At 47.9% G+C, this 18,904-nt stretch overlaps 1 protein-coding gene across 1 annotated transcript in view; it reads right to left on the bottom strand.

Annotated features, from left to right (window-relative positions):
• RAD51AP1 (RAD51 associated protein 1) overlaps positions 1-18,904 on the bottom strand; it is a 411,208-nt gene that overhangs the window by 218,633 nt on the left and 173,671 nt on the right. The window contains exon 4 of the mRNA XM_069628320.1: positions 1,771-1,865. Coding sequence (XP_069484421.1) covers positions 1,771-1,865 — 95 coding nt within the window. The remainder of the gene's footprint in view (positions 1-1,770; positions 1,866-18,904) is intronic.

The raw sequence follows: 18,904 nt of genomic DNA, 5'->3' as shown, positions 1-18,904 counted from the left end.
TTCAACAGCCAACCAAATGTAATAGGCTCATAGAAGAGTAGCCGCACGACCAGCTTTTAGTCAAAGCCAGCCCATGCTTTTTTCCTCATTTGAAGAGTTTTGGCCCCAATTTAACTGACACTTTATTACTCACTTTTGAGTGACAACTGGTAGTTGCTTTTTGTGACCATCCGAAACAGCCATTATCCATGTCAAAAGCATTTCAAGGTAGTTCAAGTTGTACCAACATTTCGATAATGCAATTGTACAGTGGAGAGGAATATATAATGTTCTGTTTGCCCCACAGGGAACCATCACAGCCCCCAACTGAAACCACAAACAGTAATTTACTGTGCATTTAAATCGGTCTGTCTGGATTTTTAGAAGCGGCAGCAAAGTAGATGCCAAGATCAGTATGGAGCTTGTTATGGTGTTAGCTGTGGCATTATCAAATGTCTGATCACTTGTGGTAACTCAAGGAAACGCCCTGCCATGCCTGGCTTGCATGAACCATATGTGCAGTCTGCCTGCCATGTCTATATTAGTAGGCTGTCTGCTGCAGTGATGGCCTCCACACTATATTGGAATCTAGAGAGGCAGCACATGAGTCTGTAAACAGCCAGTCAAGCCCAAATGACCAGCTACACACCTTTAGATGTTAGCACATGCTACAAACGGATGGTGGCACGTAGCACTGGTGACTGACGTCACCAGACTGACGAACACTTGAAATACCTGTATGGATGATTATTAAAAAGGAGGAACTAGCTGCAGTATATGTGGAAATCCCAGCCACGATTTTGCCAAATTGCCACACATTTTGAGAATTTCTTTCCGTGGTATTAGCACACAACTCCTTGCCATTATATTGTGTACCTTATTCCGAGGTGCTATTAATTATTTCCCTGGGCTTATCCCAAGGTAAAAGTAAGCAACAGTGACCCCTAAAGTCATTTGCCTGTAATAACCAATGTACAATTGCATACAATCGAAAGCATTCTTTTCATGTATGTTGAGACCATGGTCTGTAATGGTCACCAAATGTGCATGTGATGTGATTGTAATGTACATGTAAAGTATTACAGAGCTCCGAACTATAAACAGTTGCTCAATGGATTGATGAACACTGCTCGTTCCACGCCAAAATGTCCAGCTATCAGACTCACTGCAATAGCAATCCACACCGCACCCCACACCAAAAAGCTGCTAACATAACGCATAACGTTACTGTACTAGTCCTTGCTGCCACGAATTGCCCTTTCTCTCTCTCTAATCATAAATGTATAGTTGCAAGCAATGCAATGCACCGATTTCATGTATCGTTAGGCTGCGGCCTGTCAAACTGCCAGACTCTCTAAAGCACTTCAAGGGCATAACAAGGGGACCAGTTAGGCACTATGAAAATTCATATTACATAACTGAGTATCCTGTGGTAAATACATGCAAGTTCTTCTGTTGCGCTTATATTTGAATCTAACAGTTTCAAAGTACTCTCAAGATGCCAGTTTACCACAGCACACCCCCATACCTTCTTCGATACACTAATTACTATTACCAAATTCTATTAAGAGAATGGTAGCAAGCATATTCAAGTTAATGTTCGGCAAGGTGCCCAAATCTTGTTTGAAAGAAAACACAATCAACGTGGAAGTTAAAGCTCTCATTTGATCAGAGCCTAAAGGTTTTTCTCCTCAAAACAATATACATTTCTAACAGAATTTGAATTTTCATTGTTTTAAATACTGTATTTCTAGGTACCAAACCATAAGTGTCCTACACAATAAACCTTACCTGGTGATGCGTGAACTTCTATGGACGTTTCCTGCACGGATAAAGCTAAGGCAACTTCTAGATCTCTCTGATAAAGTTTGTCATCCAAAGGTATCCTGAAAGAGAACATATTATTTTGATCTTGTCTTCTAGAAGTCTTCATTATTGAAATAGTTGCATTCATCCGAATTTTACCAGTTTTTCTTTCTTCGTTTCAATGTTTAAATATTGTATTTTCCATCTATCTTCTTACCTGCACAGGCATGTATCTTGTGCGATACATGTCCTACCAAAACCTACGGATGTATGTGGTTAGCGTCAGAAGGAGTTAAAAATATATATCAGTACAAATTACAAGTCAAAAAGGCCCCTGCTAAAGGATTCCTCTACCTCAGGAATTGGGGCGCCCTCAGATACACTAGCTGTACCCAGCATATGATGCGCTGACCTAGCATGCTATCAGACTTTCTCACTCTCCCATTGCACATTTACTCTCGGATCCTCCCCCGTCTATATCTCCATGTGATTGCGAGTTGGGTGGCGTAACGAATCCGGGGAATTGCCTGGCTGGAGAGGAGAGAGGAAGGAACGAGGTGGGTCAAGGCCATATCGGACAGGGAAAGGTTGGGGGGGAAAGGGTTTGGCAGAGGCCGGGGGAATAAACAGAAGGGGGAATATCGGCTAAACTTTTGCAGATTACTACCAGAATATTTATGCAGAAATCCCAGGGGCCTCGACCATAGAGATAGCAGGCATAACCCTGCCACGACTAGGGGAACAGGAAAGCTTGGGGCTAAAGGCAGACATAACTAAGGAGGAGCTACTGGGAGCCGTCCAGGAGTTGCAAGGTGGGAAATCACTGGGACCCAATGGGTTCTCAGCTGAATTCTTGAAGTGTGTCTGGGATAAAGTGATATGATACGATATGGCATTTCTAACTTGCCAATTCAAGACGAGACGAGGCAAGGGAGGGGAACAGAGTGAGGACAAATACAACGATCTTACTAGGCCAAGTGATAATGAGATCGTGCAGGGGAGAGGGAAGGGGAAAGTGTCAGGGATGGGGCAAGTGCCGAACACAGGATCAAACAACAAGTAGTGCGGCCAGCAGGTGGCAAGGGCAAGAGTTAAGCAGACAGGGGGTGACCAATAAGTGCAAGTAAGAGGACTGTAGGGTTGCAGATACAGACCGAAGTGCAGGGTTACCAAGAGGCAGTGCGGTTGAGCAACTGGCAGACAGAGACCTGGCCCCGAAATCAGAGGTTAGCTAGTACAGTATCAGACAGGAGATCAGCAGGGGAGAGGAAGAGAGAAGGCAGAAGCAAAGAGGAAGGTCTTGAGGTGCTTCCGGAACCAGAGGTGGTTCTAATCAAGTTTCAGAAAGGCAGGGAGACTGCTCCAGAGGGATGCCCTACCCGAAGAAAGAGAGCTACCACCAACTTGTTGCTTGGAGAAACGACTTACTCTGAGGGAGTGGGAGGTGGAGGAGCGAAGAGCTTGGGTAGGAAGATATTTCCAAAGAGTACGTTGGAGGCAATGCGGACCAAGGCCCCAGAAGGCCTTATGGACAATGCAGAGGGTCTTGAACTTGATTCTTGCAGCCACTGGGAGCCAATGAAGAGATTTCAGGGCTGAAGAGATACGATCCCTGGGCTTGAGGCTAAGGTTTGAGTTGCAGAGGACAGAGAGTAGAAGCAGGCAGATTTAGAAAGAGGCTGTTGCAATAGTCCAGCCCAGAGAGAACCAGAGGTCTGGAAATAGTGAGCTTCTGGGGGGAAAGCGAGGAAAGGAAGAATACCTCTGAGAGGTGCAGTTGGTAGTTTGACTTCTTAGAGACTTCTGAGGTGTGAGGAAGAAAGGAGTGTGTGGAGTCGGAGAGGACTCTGAAGTTCTTAGCCTTGCAGGTGGGAGCAGGGAGAGGGCCAAGGGAGTCCGGCCAGAGAGTGACAGGAAAGGAAGGTGCAGGTGTGCCGATGAGGAGGATCTTTGTCTTACTGGCATTAAGGCAGAGATCCTTGGCGGCACAACACTCCTGGATTGCGGAGAGACAGTTGGAGAGAGCGAGAAGAGGTGGCAGAGGGGACCCTGAAAACAAGCTGGGTGTCATCCGCATAGCACTGAAAGTTGGAGCAGAGAGCAGCGGTGCGGTGGGCAAGAGGTGCCAGGTATTGGTTGAAAAGCCAGGGAGAGAGATTAGACCCCTGGGGAACACCACAAGTAGAGTGAGATAGAGGAAAGGAAGGGCCCAAGTTGGGCCCGGGAGGGTCGGTCGGAGAGGAAAGCGGTCAGCCAGGCCAGGGCCTGATCGGTGATACCCAGGTTATCACAGAGACAGTTGAGCAGGATGGCCTGGTTGACGGTGTCAAAGGCAGAAAAGAGGTCGAGTAGGATGAGGACAGAGGGGAGATAAGAATCAATGTTAAAGAGCAGGTCTTCACGGATGCTCACGAGTGCAGTTTCCGTGCTTCCGGCTGCTCTGAAGGCAGACTGATGGTCATGGAGACAACCAACAGATTCAGTGTGGAGATTAAGCTGGGATATGGCCAGCTTTTCCAGGAGTTTGCCCAGGAAAAGAGTGATGGAGATCGGCGGTAGTTAGCCGGGCAGGAGGGGTCAGCTGAGGGTGTCTTGAGAAGAGGGTGCACAAGAGTGCTTCAGGGGGTAAGGGAAGGCTCCAGTGGCGAAGGAGCGTGGAGAAGTGGGCGACCCTATGCTGGAGATGCTGCGGGAAAGCCGGGAACAGGGCCAGCTCCCAGACGACCTGAGACTGACCAATATACTAGTCATTCATAAAAGTGGCAAGCCCCTGAATGTCTGTCCCTCATACCGACCAATATCGTTATTAAACATGGAAGCCAAGATCCTAACAAACGTCTTGGCCAACAAGTTGCTCCCGATGATAAGCAGCTGAATACACCCGGTCAGTGTGGTTTTGTACCAGGTAGGGCTACCCGAATGAAACCTGCAGAGGATCCATAACGCCATAGTGTACTCCAACTTATTGGATGGGCCCCACGCGGTTATCGCACTAAATTCGGAGAAGGCCTTTGACTCAGTCGGGTGGGCTTTGCTTTGGGCAGTGATGGGTAAAATGGGGTAGAGCCCCAAAATATGAGTTGGGTGCGGCTGCTATACACGCAGCCAATGGACCGGGTCAATTGCCACAGGTCCCACCTGTTTCTCTTGCAGAGGGGTACCCGCTGTCGCCCCTGTTGTTCCTCATGGCTGTAGAGTCACTGGCACAAATCTTTAGTGCCGACCAATCTATCCGGGGTTCACATGGCCTGGTGGCGGCAAAGACAAAGTCTCCTTATATGCGGACGATCGTCTGGTGTACCTGGGGGATACGTTTGTGCCAGAGAATGATTGAAATACTGGAAGAGTATCAACGGTATTGTGGGCTGAAGATTAACTAGGAGAAATCGGTCACTATGCAGGTCAACAGGGGGTGAATGCCATACCAAGGGGCTGCCCCCTTAAGGTGGCAGCAAAGGGCTTCAAATATCTAGGAATACAGATACAATGGGACTTCTGGATCTTCCTAGAACACAATCTTGACCCAATAGTTAACAGACTACGGGAAGACGCCAGACACTGGGCCACACTACCAGGGATCCTATTGGGAAAAGTAAACTTGGTGAACATGTTAGCACTTCCCCGATTACTATACGTGAACACCCTGGTGCGGCTTCCAAACAAACAATTTGACATCATTAACACATTGATTAGAGGGGTGATGTAGGGGAATAAGACCCCCCGCATAGCGTTGCGCACACTGACCAGGTCAGTATAGGAGGGCGGGTTGGGGCTGCCTGACATTAGACAATACTATTGGGCAGCCCAGCTGATCATTGCAAATTAATGGTTGTTTGGGGGCAGGCAACTCCCACACACAAGGCTGGAACTGGACACAATGAAGGGTGCAGACCCACTGCACATGCTGTATGGGAGCACGGGTTAGAGGCAATTACCCCCAGCAAGTCAAAGAGTAGTACACATTAGGGAGGAGGTCACAAAAGCGATGGGATGGAAAGGGAGAACCACAAGATTTCAGCCTCTATGGGATAACCTGGCACTGGAGGAGATCAAGAAATTGGAAGGCAAACCACGGTGGGTCAGGGTAGGGATAGTAAGAGTAGGGGACGTGATTGAACATAACGCCATGCTCCCCTTCCAGAGTTTGAGGGACAAATGTGGTCTGGGTCAGAGGGAAGCATACACGTGCGCACGCCTAACACATGCAATAGTGACCCAGTTCAGGAAGACCATAGCTCCCTAGAGGTGAACCTGCTTACGGAGGCGATACCAAAAACAGGGATATCAGTATTTTATTAGGCCATCAACTTCTCAGCACCCCCGTTAACACAACTGAAAAGAAAAATAGGAAGGGGACCTAGGCACCCTTGAGAGTGAAGAATGGGTGGAGGCCATGGTGGCGGCTAGGGAAATAAATGTATTATCTCGCATGCGGCTGATCCAATATAGCATTTTCCACAGGGTGTACTCCTCCAGAAATTGGCTACATAAGATGGGCAGAGCTGAGACGCCCACATGTCACAAGTGTGGAATTTCAGAAGGAATCTTCTATCATATACTATGGAATTGTAGGCTGGTCTCTGCCCTGTGGGAGACGGTCCTTGGTAAATTGGCAAGAGTCATGGGCAGAACGGTTCCCAAAGATCCCAAAATGCTGCTTCTAAACACCAGTGGGGAGTATGAAAGGGGTAGGTGGGAAAGCAAAGTGATAGCAATTGCTGCAATTGTGGTGAAAATGGATTTGGCGGTCAGATGGGGTTCCAGAGATATTCCAACAGTGGCAATCTGGGAGGTGGGAATGGAGAACTGCCGAAGCATGGCAAAGATAACATACTGGAGTAGTGGAATGCAGGGCAAATACGCAAAAATATGGGGGAAGTGGGAGGGGCACGCATAGTGAAGGGGGGGTGTCATCATCATGGGGACTGTATGAACCAATGGAACAAAACAGACAGGTGGGTGGGGCTGGAGTGGGGAATGAAGACCCAGGGAATCCACATCGTGTAAGGTTCAGCCATTTCAAACCATGCTTATTGTTTGTGGAAAAATGCTAATAAACAGAATTGATTTTTTTTTTTAAACGGCAACTTTTGAACTGGAGTAGAGAACTTTGTGTAGTGTGCACCAGTTTTACCAGGAATGGTCATGAGTTCCCCTTTCTGCCTAAAGACAAAACATTTTTGTTTGGAACTATCAACATCTGAGGATGTTTCACGACCTAGTGCCCAGGGATCCCTTATTCAGGTGGCCAAGGAAGGGCCAACGCTTTTGGATCCCGATCCTGAGGGTGGACAAGCGAGGAAGGATCATTGGAAAGGGTATCCTCTGGGAGCGGGGAACACCTGAGGGCGAGACATGGTATCCCTCTGTCCCTGACAAAATCTTATCCCACATACTTTCGTGGCGTACTACAAATGCCATGATTCCCCTTCCTTTCTATAGAAGCCCAACTATTGAGACGAGGAAAAGGAGGACAGACTATGAAGATTACCACCAGTACTAGTCAATGGCCATGTCCCACTAAAAGGGCCAGGCAGAGACAGGAATTCAGTCCCAATCACACACCTGAAACATGTTGATGGCTATTCTGAACATAAAAGGTTGAGCAGAGGAAGAGAATGGATGCGATACCGGGGATAGCAAGTTGAATGGTGAAGCAGAGGAGCACCTGCGCGGGAGCGGTCAACAAAGCCATGGCGAGTGGGGCGCCGAGACGCTGACAGACTGAGGCAGTAAAGAGCGTGGTGAGGGAGCTGCGTCTCCAAGGAACCGGACAGGTTACAAGAAGGATGCAGAGGGGCATTCTCAACCCTTCCCTCCGAAGGCCAGAGAAGTGCTTGTTACAACCCTAAGGCTGCGAGATTGACTGGGTGCGTCTGAGGGGCAGGTGGGCAAGACCCAGATCTTAACGAAGAACACGCCAAAGTAATCACAGGCAGTGAGTTCTGAGAAGAGGAGAACCCAGTATGTTATACGCTTGATTGTGAGAAGTTACGTGTTGCACATGAGGCTACGCATTGCAGTGAAGACGTTTGATTCGCAAAGCTTGATTGTGTTAATCAGCGAGGGAGCCGACGAGAAACAAAGTAACGAGTGGTGCCATGAGGGAAAGCACGTTGCGGGAACGCTTCACCAAGATTAAATGAAAGCAAGATATGTAGCAAGGACATTTCAGGAAAAGGCACAAAAGAAAGACATGCAGCGATCCTGAAAGGCTAAAAGTAATAAGCGAAACGTGTTTGATGTGAGATTGAGTGTCTGTGGGCCCATCGTAGTGAACTTTATTTTAATAGGAGACCAACATTGAACAAAAAGGACCCTTTTGCCGGAGTGGTCACACATAGGGGGCAGAAATACAAATGAACATTATGAAGCATAAAGGTTGGGGAAGGGAGTCCCCCTCCCTCTCCAAGTTCTACAAGGTGGAGCTGTTTTTGAACATTGTGCAACTGAAGTATAAAGGTTGGGGAAGGGTGTACTTCCCAAGCTCAACGAGGTGGAGCTGTGCAGCTGGACAAGTGTTTCAGCTATCTGCAAATGTTTGAAGTCAGACAAGGGCAGCCTCAGTAAGTAATTGCAAAGGAACTTTGTTATGAACGGTGTGTTTGAAAGGTGCACATCTGGGCGAGGGAAGCCCAGGAGAATCCATTAAAGAAGAACAGTGAACTATATTGAACTAACATTGACATAGGGAAGGGAAGCCTATGGGACCTAGGAGAAATCTTTGAACTGTGCATACTACCCACCTTGAAGAACTTTGCAAAAGCCCCAGTGAACTGAACTTGGAGAAGGGAGTGGTGACCCACTTCCACTGCCATTCTGACATTCTTTTGATACACTTTATTTTGCATACATCTGCCCAGACTTATTTATTATGATGTTTGAGGGCAAGTGAAGGTTTCTTTGTTCTTTCATATAATTTCTGCTTGGAGCCATAAACTTTTGCACAACACCTAATTTAAACATTTCAAAACATAACCATTTGCAGATAATAACAGGAAGGACCTGCCTAATTCAATTGAACCTTATCTAACTCCTGCTAATTATCGCCCGATCTCCATGTTAATGTTAAAAGTATTTGTACTGTGCACTGTCACCAACGAAATTGGTCCCCAGGCGGTCAGGTGGCTCTGCAAAAGATAGGACGGGGTGGGTTAGTAGGGTGAAGAGGGCATAGGAAAGTGAGAAAGGTGGTGTCCTGTTGGCAGCTTCAGTTCCGTTCTCACCGTCCACTGAGCTTGGGTGTGAATATCGGATCAATGCGAGTCCTCGTGCGCTGTTGGTGCGACTTATGTGTTTTGTTTGTTGTTGTGGTGTGGTGCAGTGCGTGTGGTTTGCTGTGCAAGAGAGTGGTTGTTTGGGTTTTTGTGCGAGTTAAGTATGCAGACATTTGAGCTTTTTGGTTAGTGGGTTCTATGTCTTAGGCCTTGTAATTCTTGTTCTATTTATCCGGTTGTCCTATGGGGTAGGCATATTCTTTCTCTTTTTTCCTTCCCGTCTGTCTAATTCCTAAGAGCAATGATGTGACAAGTTCCTAGCTGTGTTGCTTTCGACCTTAAAGCACCCGGTTGGGGTGAGAATGGTCCCCCTATTCTGGTATTGGTGCTGTGCTTTCACAATCACCCACTCCCTTCCTGTCTCTTTCCTGTTGGTGGTCCATAGCTGCCTGTGTTTACTTATGTAGGCCAAGGTGTTATTGATAGGTCATCCTTACCCTGGCATCCCGATCGCTCTGTGATCGTTCTTTGGTATGATTCTAGCTTATCTATCTTTCTATTGGTAAGTTGGTAGGCCCTATATTGTTCTTCCCTTACTTCTGTTGATGGGCAATATCTTAGGGGGAGAGGGGGAAAGGGTGGATCGGTTTCACTCCTTTGCTGGGCAAACTCTTGGAAAAGCTGGCCATCTTCCAGCTCAATCTACCTACTTCAGAGCTACCAGAAGCACGGAAACTGCTCTCCAGAACACCTGTGAAGACTTGCTCTCCAATCTTGACTCCAATCTCCCTTCTGTCCTCATTCTCCATGATCTATCCTCTGCTTTTGACACAGTCAACCATGCCTTCCTGCTCAATCGTCTCCAGGACAACCTTGGTATTACTGATCAAGCCCTGGCCTGGTTGACCTCCTTTCTCACTGACCGACCCTCTCAGGTCCAACTGGGGTATTTCCTCTCTTCAATCTCTCTCTCTCTACTCGTGGTATTCCCCAGGGGTCTAACCTCTCTCCCTGGCACTTCAACCACTACCTGGCACCTCTTGCCCACTGCATCGCTACTTTCTGCTCCAATTTTCAATGTTATGCGGATGATACTCCGCTCTTTCAGGCTCCCCTCGGCCACCTCTGCTGCTTCTCTCATAGAAGACTGTCTGGCCGCAATTCAGGAATGGTGTGACACCAATAATCTCTGCCCTAATGCCAGTAAGACTGAGATCCTCCTCATTGAGAGTCAGTCCCCTTCTCCCCTCTCTCCTCTCCTCTCCCCCCCTCCACCCCGCCCCCGGGCCCTCTTCCTGCTCCTTCCTGTGAGGCTAAGAACCTTGGTGTCATTTCCTTCTCTCCTCATCTCTGACGTCTATAAGAAGTCAAACTACCAGCTGCACCCCCTCAGAGGTATTCTTCCCTTTCTCACCTTCCCCCAAAAGCTCACTGTCTCCAGAGCTCTGGTCCTCTTTAGGTTGAACTATTGCAACTGCCTCTTTCTAAAACTTCCTGCCTCTACTCTTCGACCTTTACAACATATCCAGAACAGGACTGCAAGGCTTGTCCTTGGCCTTAAGCATAGGGATCATCTCTTTCCAGCTCTGAAATCTCTTCACTGGCTCCCCATGGCAGCAAGGATGAACTTCAAGAACCTCTGCATTGTCCACAAGGCTTTCCGGGGCCTGGGACCACTCTACCTCCAACTTTCTCTTCCAAAACATCTTCCTTCTCGTGCTCTCTGCTCATTCACCTCCAACTCTCTGAGGGTCAGACGCTTCTCCAAGTAGAGAGTTGGGGGCAGATCTATCTCCTCGGCTGGGGCCTCCCTCTGGAACAGCCCCCCCCGCCTCGCTCAAACTTGAGCAGAACCACCTCCGGTTCCAGAAGCAACTCAAGACCTTCCTTTTCGCTTCCGCTTGCTCTCTTCCTCTCCCCTGCTGATGCACCTCAATGCTCCGTGGCCCAGGCTTCTGCATGTCCAGTTGCCCTTGCACTGCCTCCGGGCTCCCCAACCCTACAGTCCCTTCTCTCTGCACTTATGAGCCAACCGCTGGCTGCACTTGTAAGTTAACTGCACTTACCCATTCCACTCCCCCCGGCACTTCTCCCCTTCCCTCTCCCCCGCACTTGCGTGATCTGAATGACACAAAACCTAGTAAGATCGTTATTTTGACCTCCCTTGTTACCCCCTTCTTGTTTTGTCGCACCTAGAAACACTTGTGTACAGGTGCGTTATAAATGCCACATCATATCATATATTAGTGAAACGTGACAAAACGGAAACTTCTGTAAATCGATTAGACATCATCCGGCATTAGTAGCCCCGGAGGGGGCCTGCAGATTTTTCCCCTAAAGGGACAGAATTTGCTCTGGGCAGAACTGGGCCCTTTAACTTTGGCCCCCAGGGATACATGCTCAACTTCCTTGCAGTATTTACCAAGAAATGGTATGCCATGTCAATGTTCAGTAAGCCCCTAACCAGTCTGGGGTTGCAGAATTTTAGCTCAACAATATCAAGGTTAGAAGCAGCATCCTTCGTTTTGGAGGTCCTGGCACAGTCAACAATTTGATCCATAGTTCCAGATCTAAAGCCCCTCACATGGTTCAACCAGTGTAAACACTTGTTGACGAGTGCTGCCTGTGGTTCATTCCTTTTTGTAGACAGTTTCGGAAATCCATGAAGAAAAATTGACCAAAGAGCAAACAACCTATTGTGGATCTCTTAGATGTTGGGTGAATCCTGGGCCTGCATGCTAACTGTCTTCTTAGAGAAGACATTTGTTCTGAAGGATCCAGCTGCCCGCAAACCGCTGGTATGCATGGGAGGACTTGAGGAGATCAAAGTAGGAAACTGAAAGCACCCTCAAGGGACAAGACCAGCAGATTCAGGGTGATGGGTTGTCTCTTTACCCCTTTGGTCGTTGGCAGCGACCCATCTGGTCACATTGATTCCCTGATTTGGCTGTGGGGCTGGGGGGGATTGGGGGTTAGTACAGAAATCCTTTGGCTTGATCAGTGCCCCTTTCTCTCCCACCTGATTAATTACAAATCTCCCGGAGACTTCTCTCTCTCTAGAGGCTTCAATAAGGGACATTAGCATGATTTTAATTAACAGAAGTTCTGACATAACCTTGCTGCAATTGCAGTGGTACTCCCTTGACCACCCTCCTGTTGCTACTTATGGGCGTCTGGGGCCATTTCCCCGACCTCAGATTTAGGTGGAGCTGTCAAGCATGGAACACTCTATGGCCCTTGCAGATAATGTTGGTAAGATTGATGGATTGCAGAGACTGGCCGGCTGCCAGTCCCCGCATCTCAGTCCAAAATGACTACACTATTGGAGGGTAAAGTATGAATTGGCTCTGCGATCTTAACGGTGTCAGTAGAAGCAGCATTTTCCCCCTCTCCTAGTATAGAATTGACAGCAGCACTGGGTACACCCATAAATTGTTGAATTTCTCCAATCAGCAGATGGACCTCACCAAAGGAGTTGGCAGAATGGATTGTGCTTTGAGGCGCAAGATCCACAGCAGCAGGGCATACCAGAATGGCTGGGTATGATTTTGTGTTTTGCTTAGCCCGCTTTAGAGTCAAAATCTTCAGTTTTGAGCCTAGAGCAAACTCGGGACCCAGATGCTGACACGTGCATCTCCTTCGATTCCCCAGTTTCCTGAACGGAATCCTGGTTTGACAAGGATGACATGACTGACCAGGTTCCTTCCACTCGGGAGCTTTGACAACAGCTCAAATGGCTCAGTAAGGATGATATGGTGATAGGGTTTATTAACAATGCAGTCAATTGGTGGTTTAAATGGCAACAGAAGTAACAAAGGTTCCAATAATTTGTTTACCAAATGTACCCAGTTTACCCGATTTGCTGGTTTACTGGGTCTTGCAAATCACACGTTGAAGAGCACTGCCGGACAGGGCAGGGCGAAGGACGGACATCAAGCGGGGGACCAAAAATTGCGCCGCCCCTCAGTTCCCACACAGGGATTGTTGTAATGGAGCGATGTACATGCCCCTCGTGGGCTCGCCAGCAGCCCTGTGGTACTCCACACCCCACGCCCTTGTCTGCCTGTGGGCTTCACCCTCGCAGGGAAGCAGGGGAAGTTTTAAGAGATCAGCAGGCGGGTGGGAGGGGCGAGCAGGATCAGCCGAGACAGCAAATAGAAAGAAAAGCTCTGGGCTCCTGGCGAGATGCCAACACCCTGCGCCCTTGTCTCCCCGCAGGCTTCCAGTATAGGTTTCTGACACAGGCTTTTCTTTTGTTTGACTGACTCGGACCATTTTGTTTTCTTTGATGGTCAAAACTACTCCCATTATAGAGTTAGGGACCCCAGTCAAGTTTAATAAAGGATTTCAAAAATTGTACCATTTTACAGTTTGTGTCTTCCCTTGTGATACCATGCCTGCCTGAAAGCTGTGAGGGGTCAGAAACGTGAGATGGACACACAGGGATAGGTTTCTCACAGTTTGCCCTTTATATTATATAAAAAGGGGTGAGGCAAACGCCCACCTTTCCCTAGCCTAACAAGGATGTCCCTGCCTAACAAATTAAGGCTAAAGAAAAATTACCTAGTGTCCAAAAGGTATCTGATCCTCACACTAACATACACAACAAAATAATGCAAGGTTTGTTTGGCTGTCTTAAATCCCACAAAATAACATGTGTTTGAACTCAAAATGTGTAAACAGTAATCCTTGTGACCAGTGTTGGGTTCCCTTCCCCTGGATCAATTCAGGAATATATGTAACAATGTTCAGTTTCATGAAAATTCTGTCCCATAACAAAGTTCCATTCAATGTAGCATACAAAGTCTTTTCCATTCAATGTATCTTTTCACTTGGCAGAGTGATTGTCTCCCTTCCAAAGGCGTGCTCACAGATCAAAGAAATTGTTAAGGTTTCCACAACCTCCAGCTTCGAAAAACAAAAGTCTTTTCCTTCCAAATACCTCCTGCTTGGTATAACAAAAGTCTTCCCCCTCCAAAAAAAAAAAAAAAAAAAAAAAAAAAACAAACGCAAGTGTTCTTTTATCAAAAGGACTAGCACTTTTTTTTGTTTTTATTTTTTTTAAATAAGCTTTATTTAAATTTTCAGTCACACAACAACTCAGAGTAACACAATAAATGCAATGGTAAACAACCTAGTGACAATTTCTTTGTCCCCCCCCCCTCAATACACAATTCACCCCCTTGAAGAAGGAAACCCACATTCAAATATTCAGAGAGATGACTTTGGGCTACAGCCTTTTTGAGTTCCAGTCATTAGCTCAGGATAAAGCATCGACAAGTCCCACTCCCCATAGAAATTCAAAGCCCAATGCATCCAGGGTTGAACCCTAAGCCCTCACAGCGCTTCCATGCTCCCTTCTCACTGGGGCCCAATGCTCCCTTCTCACTGGGGCCCAAGTTCCCTCCCATGCCCACCCGTGCAACTCACAATCAAATGTTCATAGAAGGCACAGACTTCGCATGAGAGGGGCTGACATAAACGGGCTTCTCTATCTCCGACATGTTCGAGGAACAGGGACCAGGCCCGCGTGAACTTGGGGATAGGGTTTGTTAGAGACGCCATAATCCTCTCCATGGCCAACGTTTCCAAAACCTTGGTCCACCCGTAAGCCAGGGGGAACCTCCTGGGTTTTCCAGAAGCAGGCTCAAGTGATCTTTGCCGCTAGGTGTAACGGGGTTGTCAATGAGACTCGGTGTCCTGTGAGCCGCGGTTATATCCTTAATTTGTGCCAAAACCTTCTTCCAGTATACAGCTATAACAGGGCAGGACCACCACATATGCAGCATACTACCCACCTCTCCACACCCATGCCAACACTGGTTCAATAGCTCTGTGGATATGGGATGAAGGGTATTACCCAAATTGTTTGTTTACAATTGTTCGAATGAACAATTGACCAAATTTAATGGGTCACAATTGATATATATATATATATATATATATGATACATTACTCACCGTAATCTTATTTCTGATGCTTGTATCTGCTTAGATTCACATGCTGTGCATAGGCCGACATCTAGTGGAAGCTGCGGAGTATTAGTTTGTTTTTCGAAACTCGAAAATGGGCGTCGACACAGGGCGTGCCAGTAATACTATCCCTAGTGTGATGTCCACTGTACCCAAGATCCCTCACGCGTCAAGGATCCTCAGATTGTATTTTTTCTGACATGAGGTAGTATGAGGAGTAGCGCGAGTACAGATAATCCAAGCAGATAGATAGAAAGGTAAGACTACAAGCAACAATGCACCTTCTCTCAGAGGGGAGGAAGGGTGGGTCGCATGTGAATCTAAGCAGATAGAAGCATCAGAAATACGATTACGGTGAGTAATGTATCCCTTCTGAGACTTGTGGAATCTGCTTAGATCACATGCTGTGCATAGATTAGCGAGCAGTACCTGAAGAAGGAGGTGGGATGTGAGAAGGGTCATGAGCAAATAAGTGTCTTAGAACCGCTTGTCCCACTTGTGTATCTGCCTTGGAATGGGTGTCAATGCAGTAATGCTGAGTAAAAGTGTGAATAGAGCTCCAAGTAGCTGCTTTGCAAATGGTGTCAAGGGGTACATTTGCAATGAAAGCCAGAGTGGCCCCAATGCCTCTAGTAGAGTGGGCTCTTGGCGTGAAAGGCAGAGTTCTTTCAGAGAGTGAGTAACACAGCTGGATACAGTTAATAATCCACTTCGAGATGGCACCTTTAGAGACGCGATCCCCCTCTCTGCCTGTAGCTATGGAGACAAACAGTTGATCTGTTTTTCTTAGCGGTCTGGTCTTATTTACATAGTAGAGGACCGCCCTACGCACATCTAGGGTGTGTAGTTTCACCTCAGCCGAGCTTTGAGGGTCCTGGAAGAAAGCCGGAAGCTCGATGGACTGGTTTACATGGAATTTTGACATAAACTTAGGTGAGAACCTAGGGTGTGTGCGTAAAACCAGTTTGTCTTTATGGACAGTAAAGAAGGGATCCTGCACTGACAGAGCCTGAATTTCACTGACCCTTCTTATAGAAGTAATAGCTACTAAGAAGGCCGTTTTATAAGTCAGGTGTTTGAGACTGCTTTTATGCATGGGCTCGAAAGGGGGTCCCATGAGCTTGGATAGCACCACATTAAGGTCCCACCCTGGTGGTGGGTTTGAAATAGGAGGGTGAAGTCTCTTTACTCCTTCCATGAAGGCTTTAACTACTGGTTCTTTCCAACACAAGACCTTGCTATGGGAAGTGGTGTATGCCGACAGGGCTGCCAGGTGTACTTTCAGTGCATTAAAAACCAATCCTGCATCTAGCAGGTGGAGCATGTATGTAACAATAGTGGAAGGAGTGCAATCAACAGGGTTGATTGGTCTACTCTGGCACCAGATAACGAACCTCTTCCACTTGTCAAAGTAACAGTGCCTTGTGTTTGGTTTCCTAGATTCCTTTAGGATGTCCATACACCTCTGTGGTAAATTGAGATGTCCAAACTATGACCTCAGGAGCCATGCTGCCAGGTTCATTGAGTTGGGTTGCTGATGCACTGTTTGACCTTGGTGCTGGGACAGTAGGTTATACCAGGCTGGAAGTTTGATGGGCTCGCACACCGCCATCCTGCGTAGGTGTGGGAACCACGGTTGTCTTGCCCACATGGGAGCAACTAGGATGAGCGTCATTGACTCTGTTCATCTTGTTCACCACTTTCCTGGAGAGGAGTTGGTGGAAAAGCGTACGCAAACATCCCTGACCAGTTCATCCACAGGGCGTACCCCTGGGAGTCTGGTTGGGGTAACCTGGATGCAAATCCTGGGCACGGTCTGTTTACGCTTGTGGCGAATAAGTCTATAGTGGGGAAACCCCACTGAGAGAAGATATCTTCTACGACCTCTCTATGTAGAACCCATTCGTGTTCCTCTGGGAGGGAGTCTCTGCTCAGAGCATCCGCTAGGGAATTGAGCTCCCCTGGAACATGTTGTGATGACAGGAAGATGTTCCGTCTGAGTGCCCATATCCAGATTTTCTGGGCAAGCTTGGACAGATTTGGCGAACGAGTCCCTCCTTGCTTGTTCAGGTAGAACATGGCTGTTGTGCTGTCCGTCGGGATTTGCACTGACAGGTTTAGTAGGTGGGGCTCGAACGCTTGAAGCGCTCTGAATACTGCCAGAAGCTGTAGCAGGTTGATGTGGTTCTTGGGCACTGAGGGAGACCAGAGACCCTGAGCTGTGTGGTGGAGATGGTGAGCTCCCCACCCCGTCAGACATGCATCGGTAGTGACTACTGCCTGTACTTCGGGATCGTAAAAGGGTTTCCCCTGTGTGAGATTCTCTCTTGTCCACCAGTGAAGGCTTTGTACTAGTGTTGGCGAAAGGACCACTAGATCGTCCCACTGACCACTTGCCTGAGATCACTGTTTCGCCAACCATTCCTGCATGGGACGCATGTGCAGGTGCGCGTGGGGGACCAGGTAAATACATGACGCCATCATGCCCAGTAAACGCATTGCTTTGCGTACCGTTATTTGGTGACCGGACTGATAATGCGGAATTTGCAGTAGTATATTCCGAATTCTTTCCTCTGAAGGAAAGGTCAACCCCTCTTGAGTATCTAGGTTTGCTCCTAGGAACTGTTTGGAGGTGCTTGGCACCAGGCTTGACTTTTTCTCGTTGATTGAGAAGCCTAACTGGTGGAGGAGGTCGATAGTCCTTTGAATGTTTGTCCTGCAAATTACTGGGGTTTCCCCCGTTATGAGCCAGTCATCCAGATAAGGGTACACCGGGATTGCCTCCCTGCGTAGGTGTGCAGCTGCCACCGCCAGTACCTTGGTGAACACCCTTGGTGCCGAAGCTATCCCGAAGGGCAGTACCTTGAATTGGTAGTGCCGACTGTCCACCTTGAAGCGCAAGTACCTTCTGTGCGCTGGGAACATGGAAATATGAAAATAGGCATCTTTCATATCTAAGGTTGCCATGTAATCCCCCTTTTTTTAGGAGGGGGATTACCTCTTGTAGCGTAGTCATACAAAACATTTGGGGCTTGACATACTTGTTGGCAGGCCGTAAATCCAATACTGGGCGCATTGTCAAATCTTTCTTTGGCACAAGGAAGTAAGTTGAATAAATACCCTTGTTTACCTGGTGTCCCGGGACGAGTTCTATCGCGTCCTTTTCTAGCAGAATGGCGATCTCCCCTCGAGGAGAATCTTCTGATGTTCTAAAGAGTGTACTCTTTGTCGTGGAGGATGGTTCCGGGGACGCTGCAGTAGTTCTATACAGTACCCTGTGGATACTGTTGACAGCACCCATCTGTCTGATGTGATCCCTTCCCAAGCCTGGGTGAAGTTGGAAATGCGTCCCCCTACTGGGGTTGCGTGAGAGGGGACCCTGAACTGAGCGTCACTGCTTTGGTGGAGGCGTGCCGCCTCCCTTGCTGGGGCTGCCTCTGCCTTTACCACGACCTCTATTACCCCTGCCGTAACCCTGGGTAGACTGTTGGCTGTTGTTCCACTGTGTACCCTGCCCCTGGGAATAGTTAGATCCTCTCTGGGAATTTTGGCAGCGTGGGCGACGAAAATTACTATTCCCTCTCTGGTTAGGGGGTTTATTGGTTAACTGGCCAAGGGACTTGAGTGTCTCGTATTCGTCCTTGGCATTCTTCAGTGCGTCTTCGACCGCCTTACCAAACAGCAGATCGGCTTCCACCGGTTTGTCCAACAATGATGCCTGGGTTTCTGCCTTAAAACCAGACTGCCGTAACCATGCATGTCTCTTGATAACAGTGCCTTCTGCTATCAATCTGCCTGCGTTGTCCGCGGCGTCAAAGGTTGCTTTTAAAATGCAACCAGACACGGCTCTACCCTCTGCGGAAATCCAAGCTAACTGGCCCTTAAAAGGTTCCGGAGCAGAGGCTATGAGTGCCGCGACTTCTTCCCACT

Source organism: Ambystoma mexicanum, chromosome 12, assembly GCF_040938575.1.
Source record: "Ambystoma mexicanum isolate Mex_15411 chromosome 12, UKY_AmexF1_1, whole genome shotgun sequence".
Classification (NCBI taxonomy): Eukaryota; Metazoa; Chordata; class Amphibia; order Caudata; family Ambystomatidae; genus Ambystoma; species Ambystoma mexicanum.
Note: the sequence above shows the minus strand (reverse complement) of the source record. Positions and strands in the feature narration are given on the sequence as shown.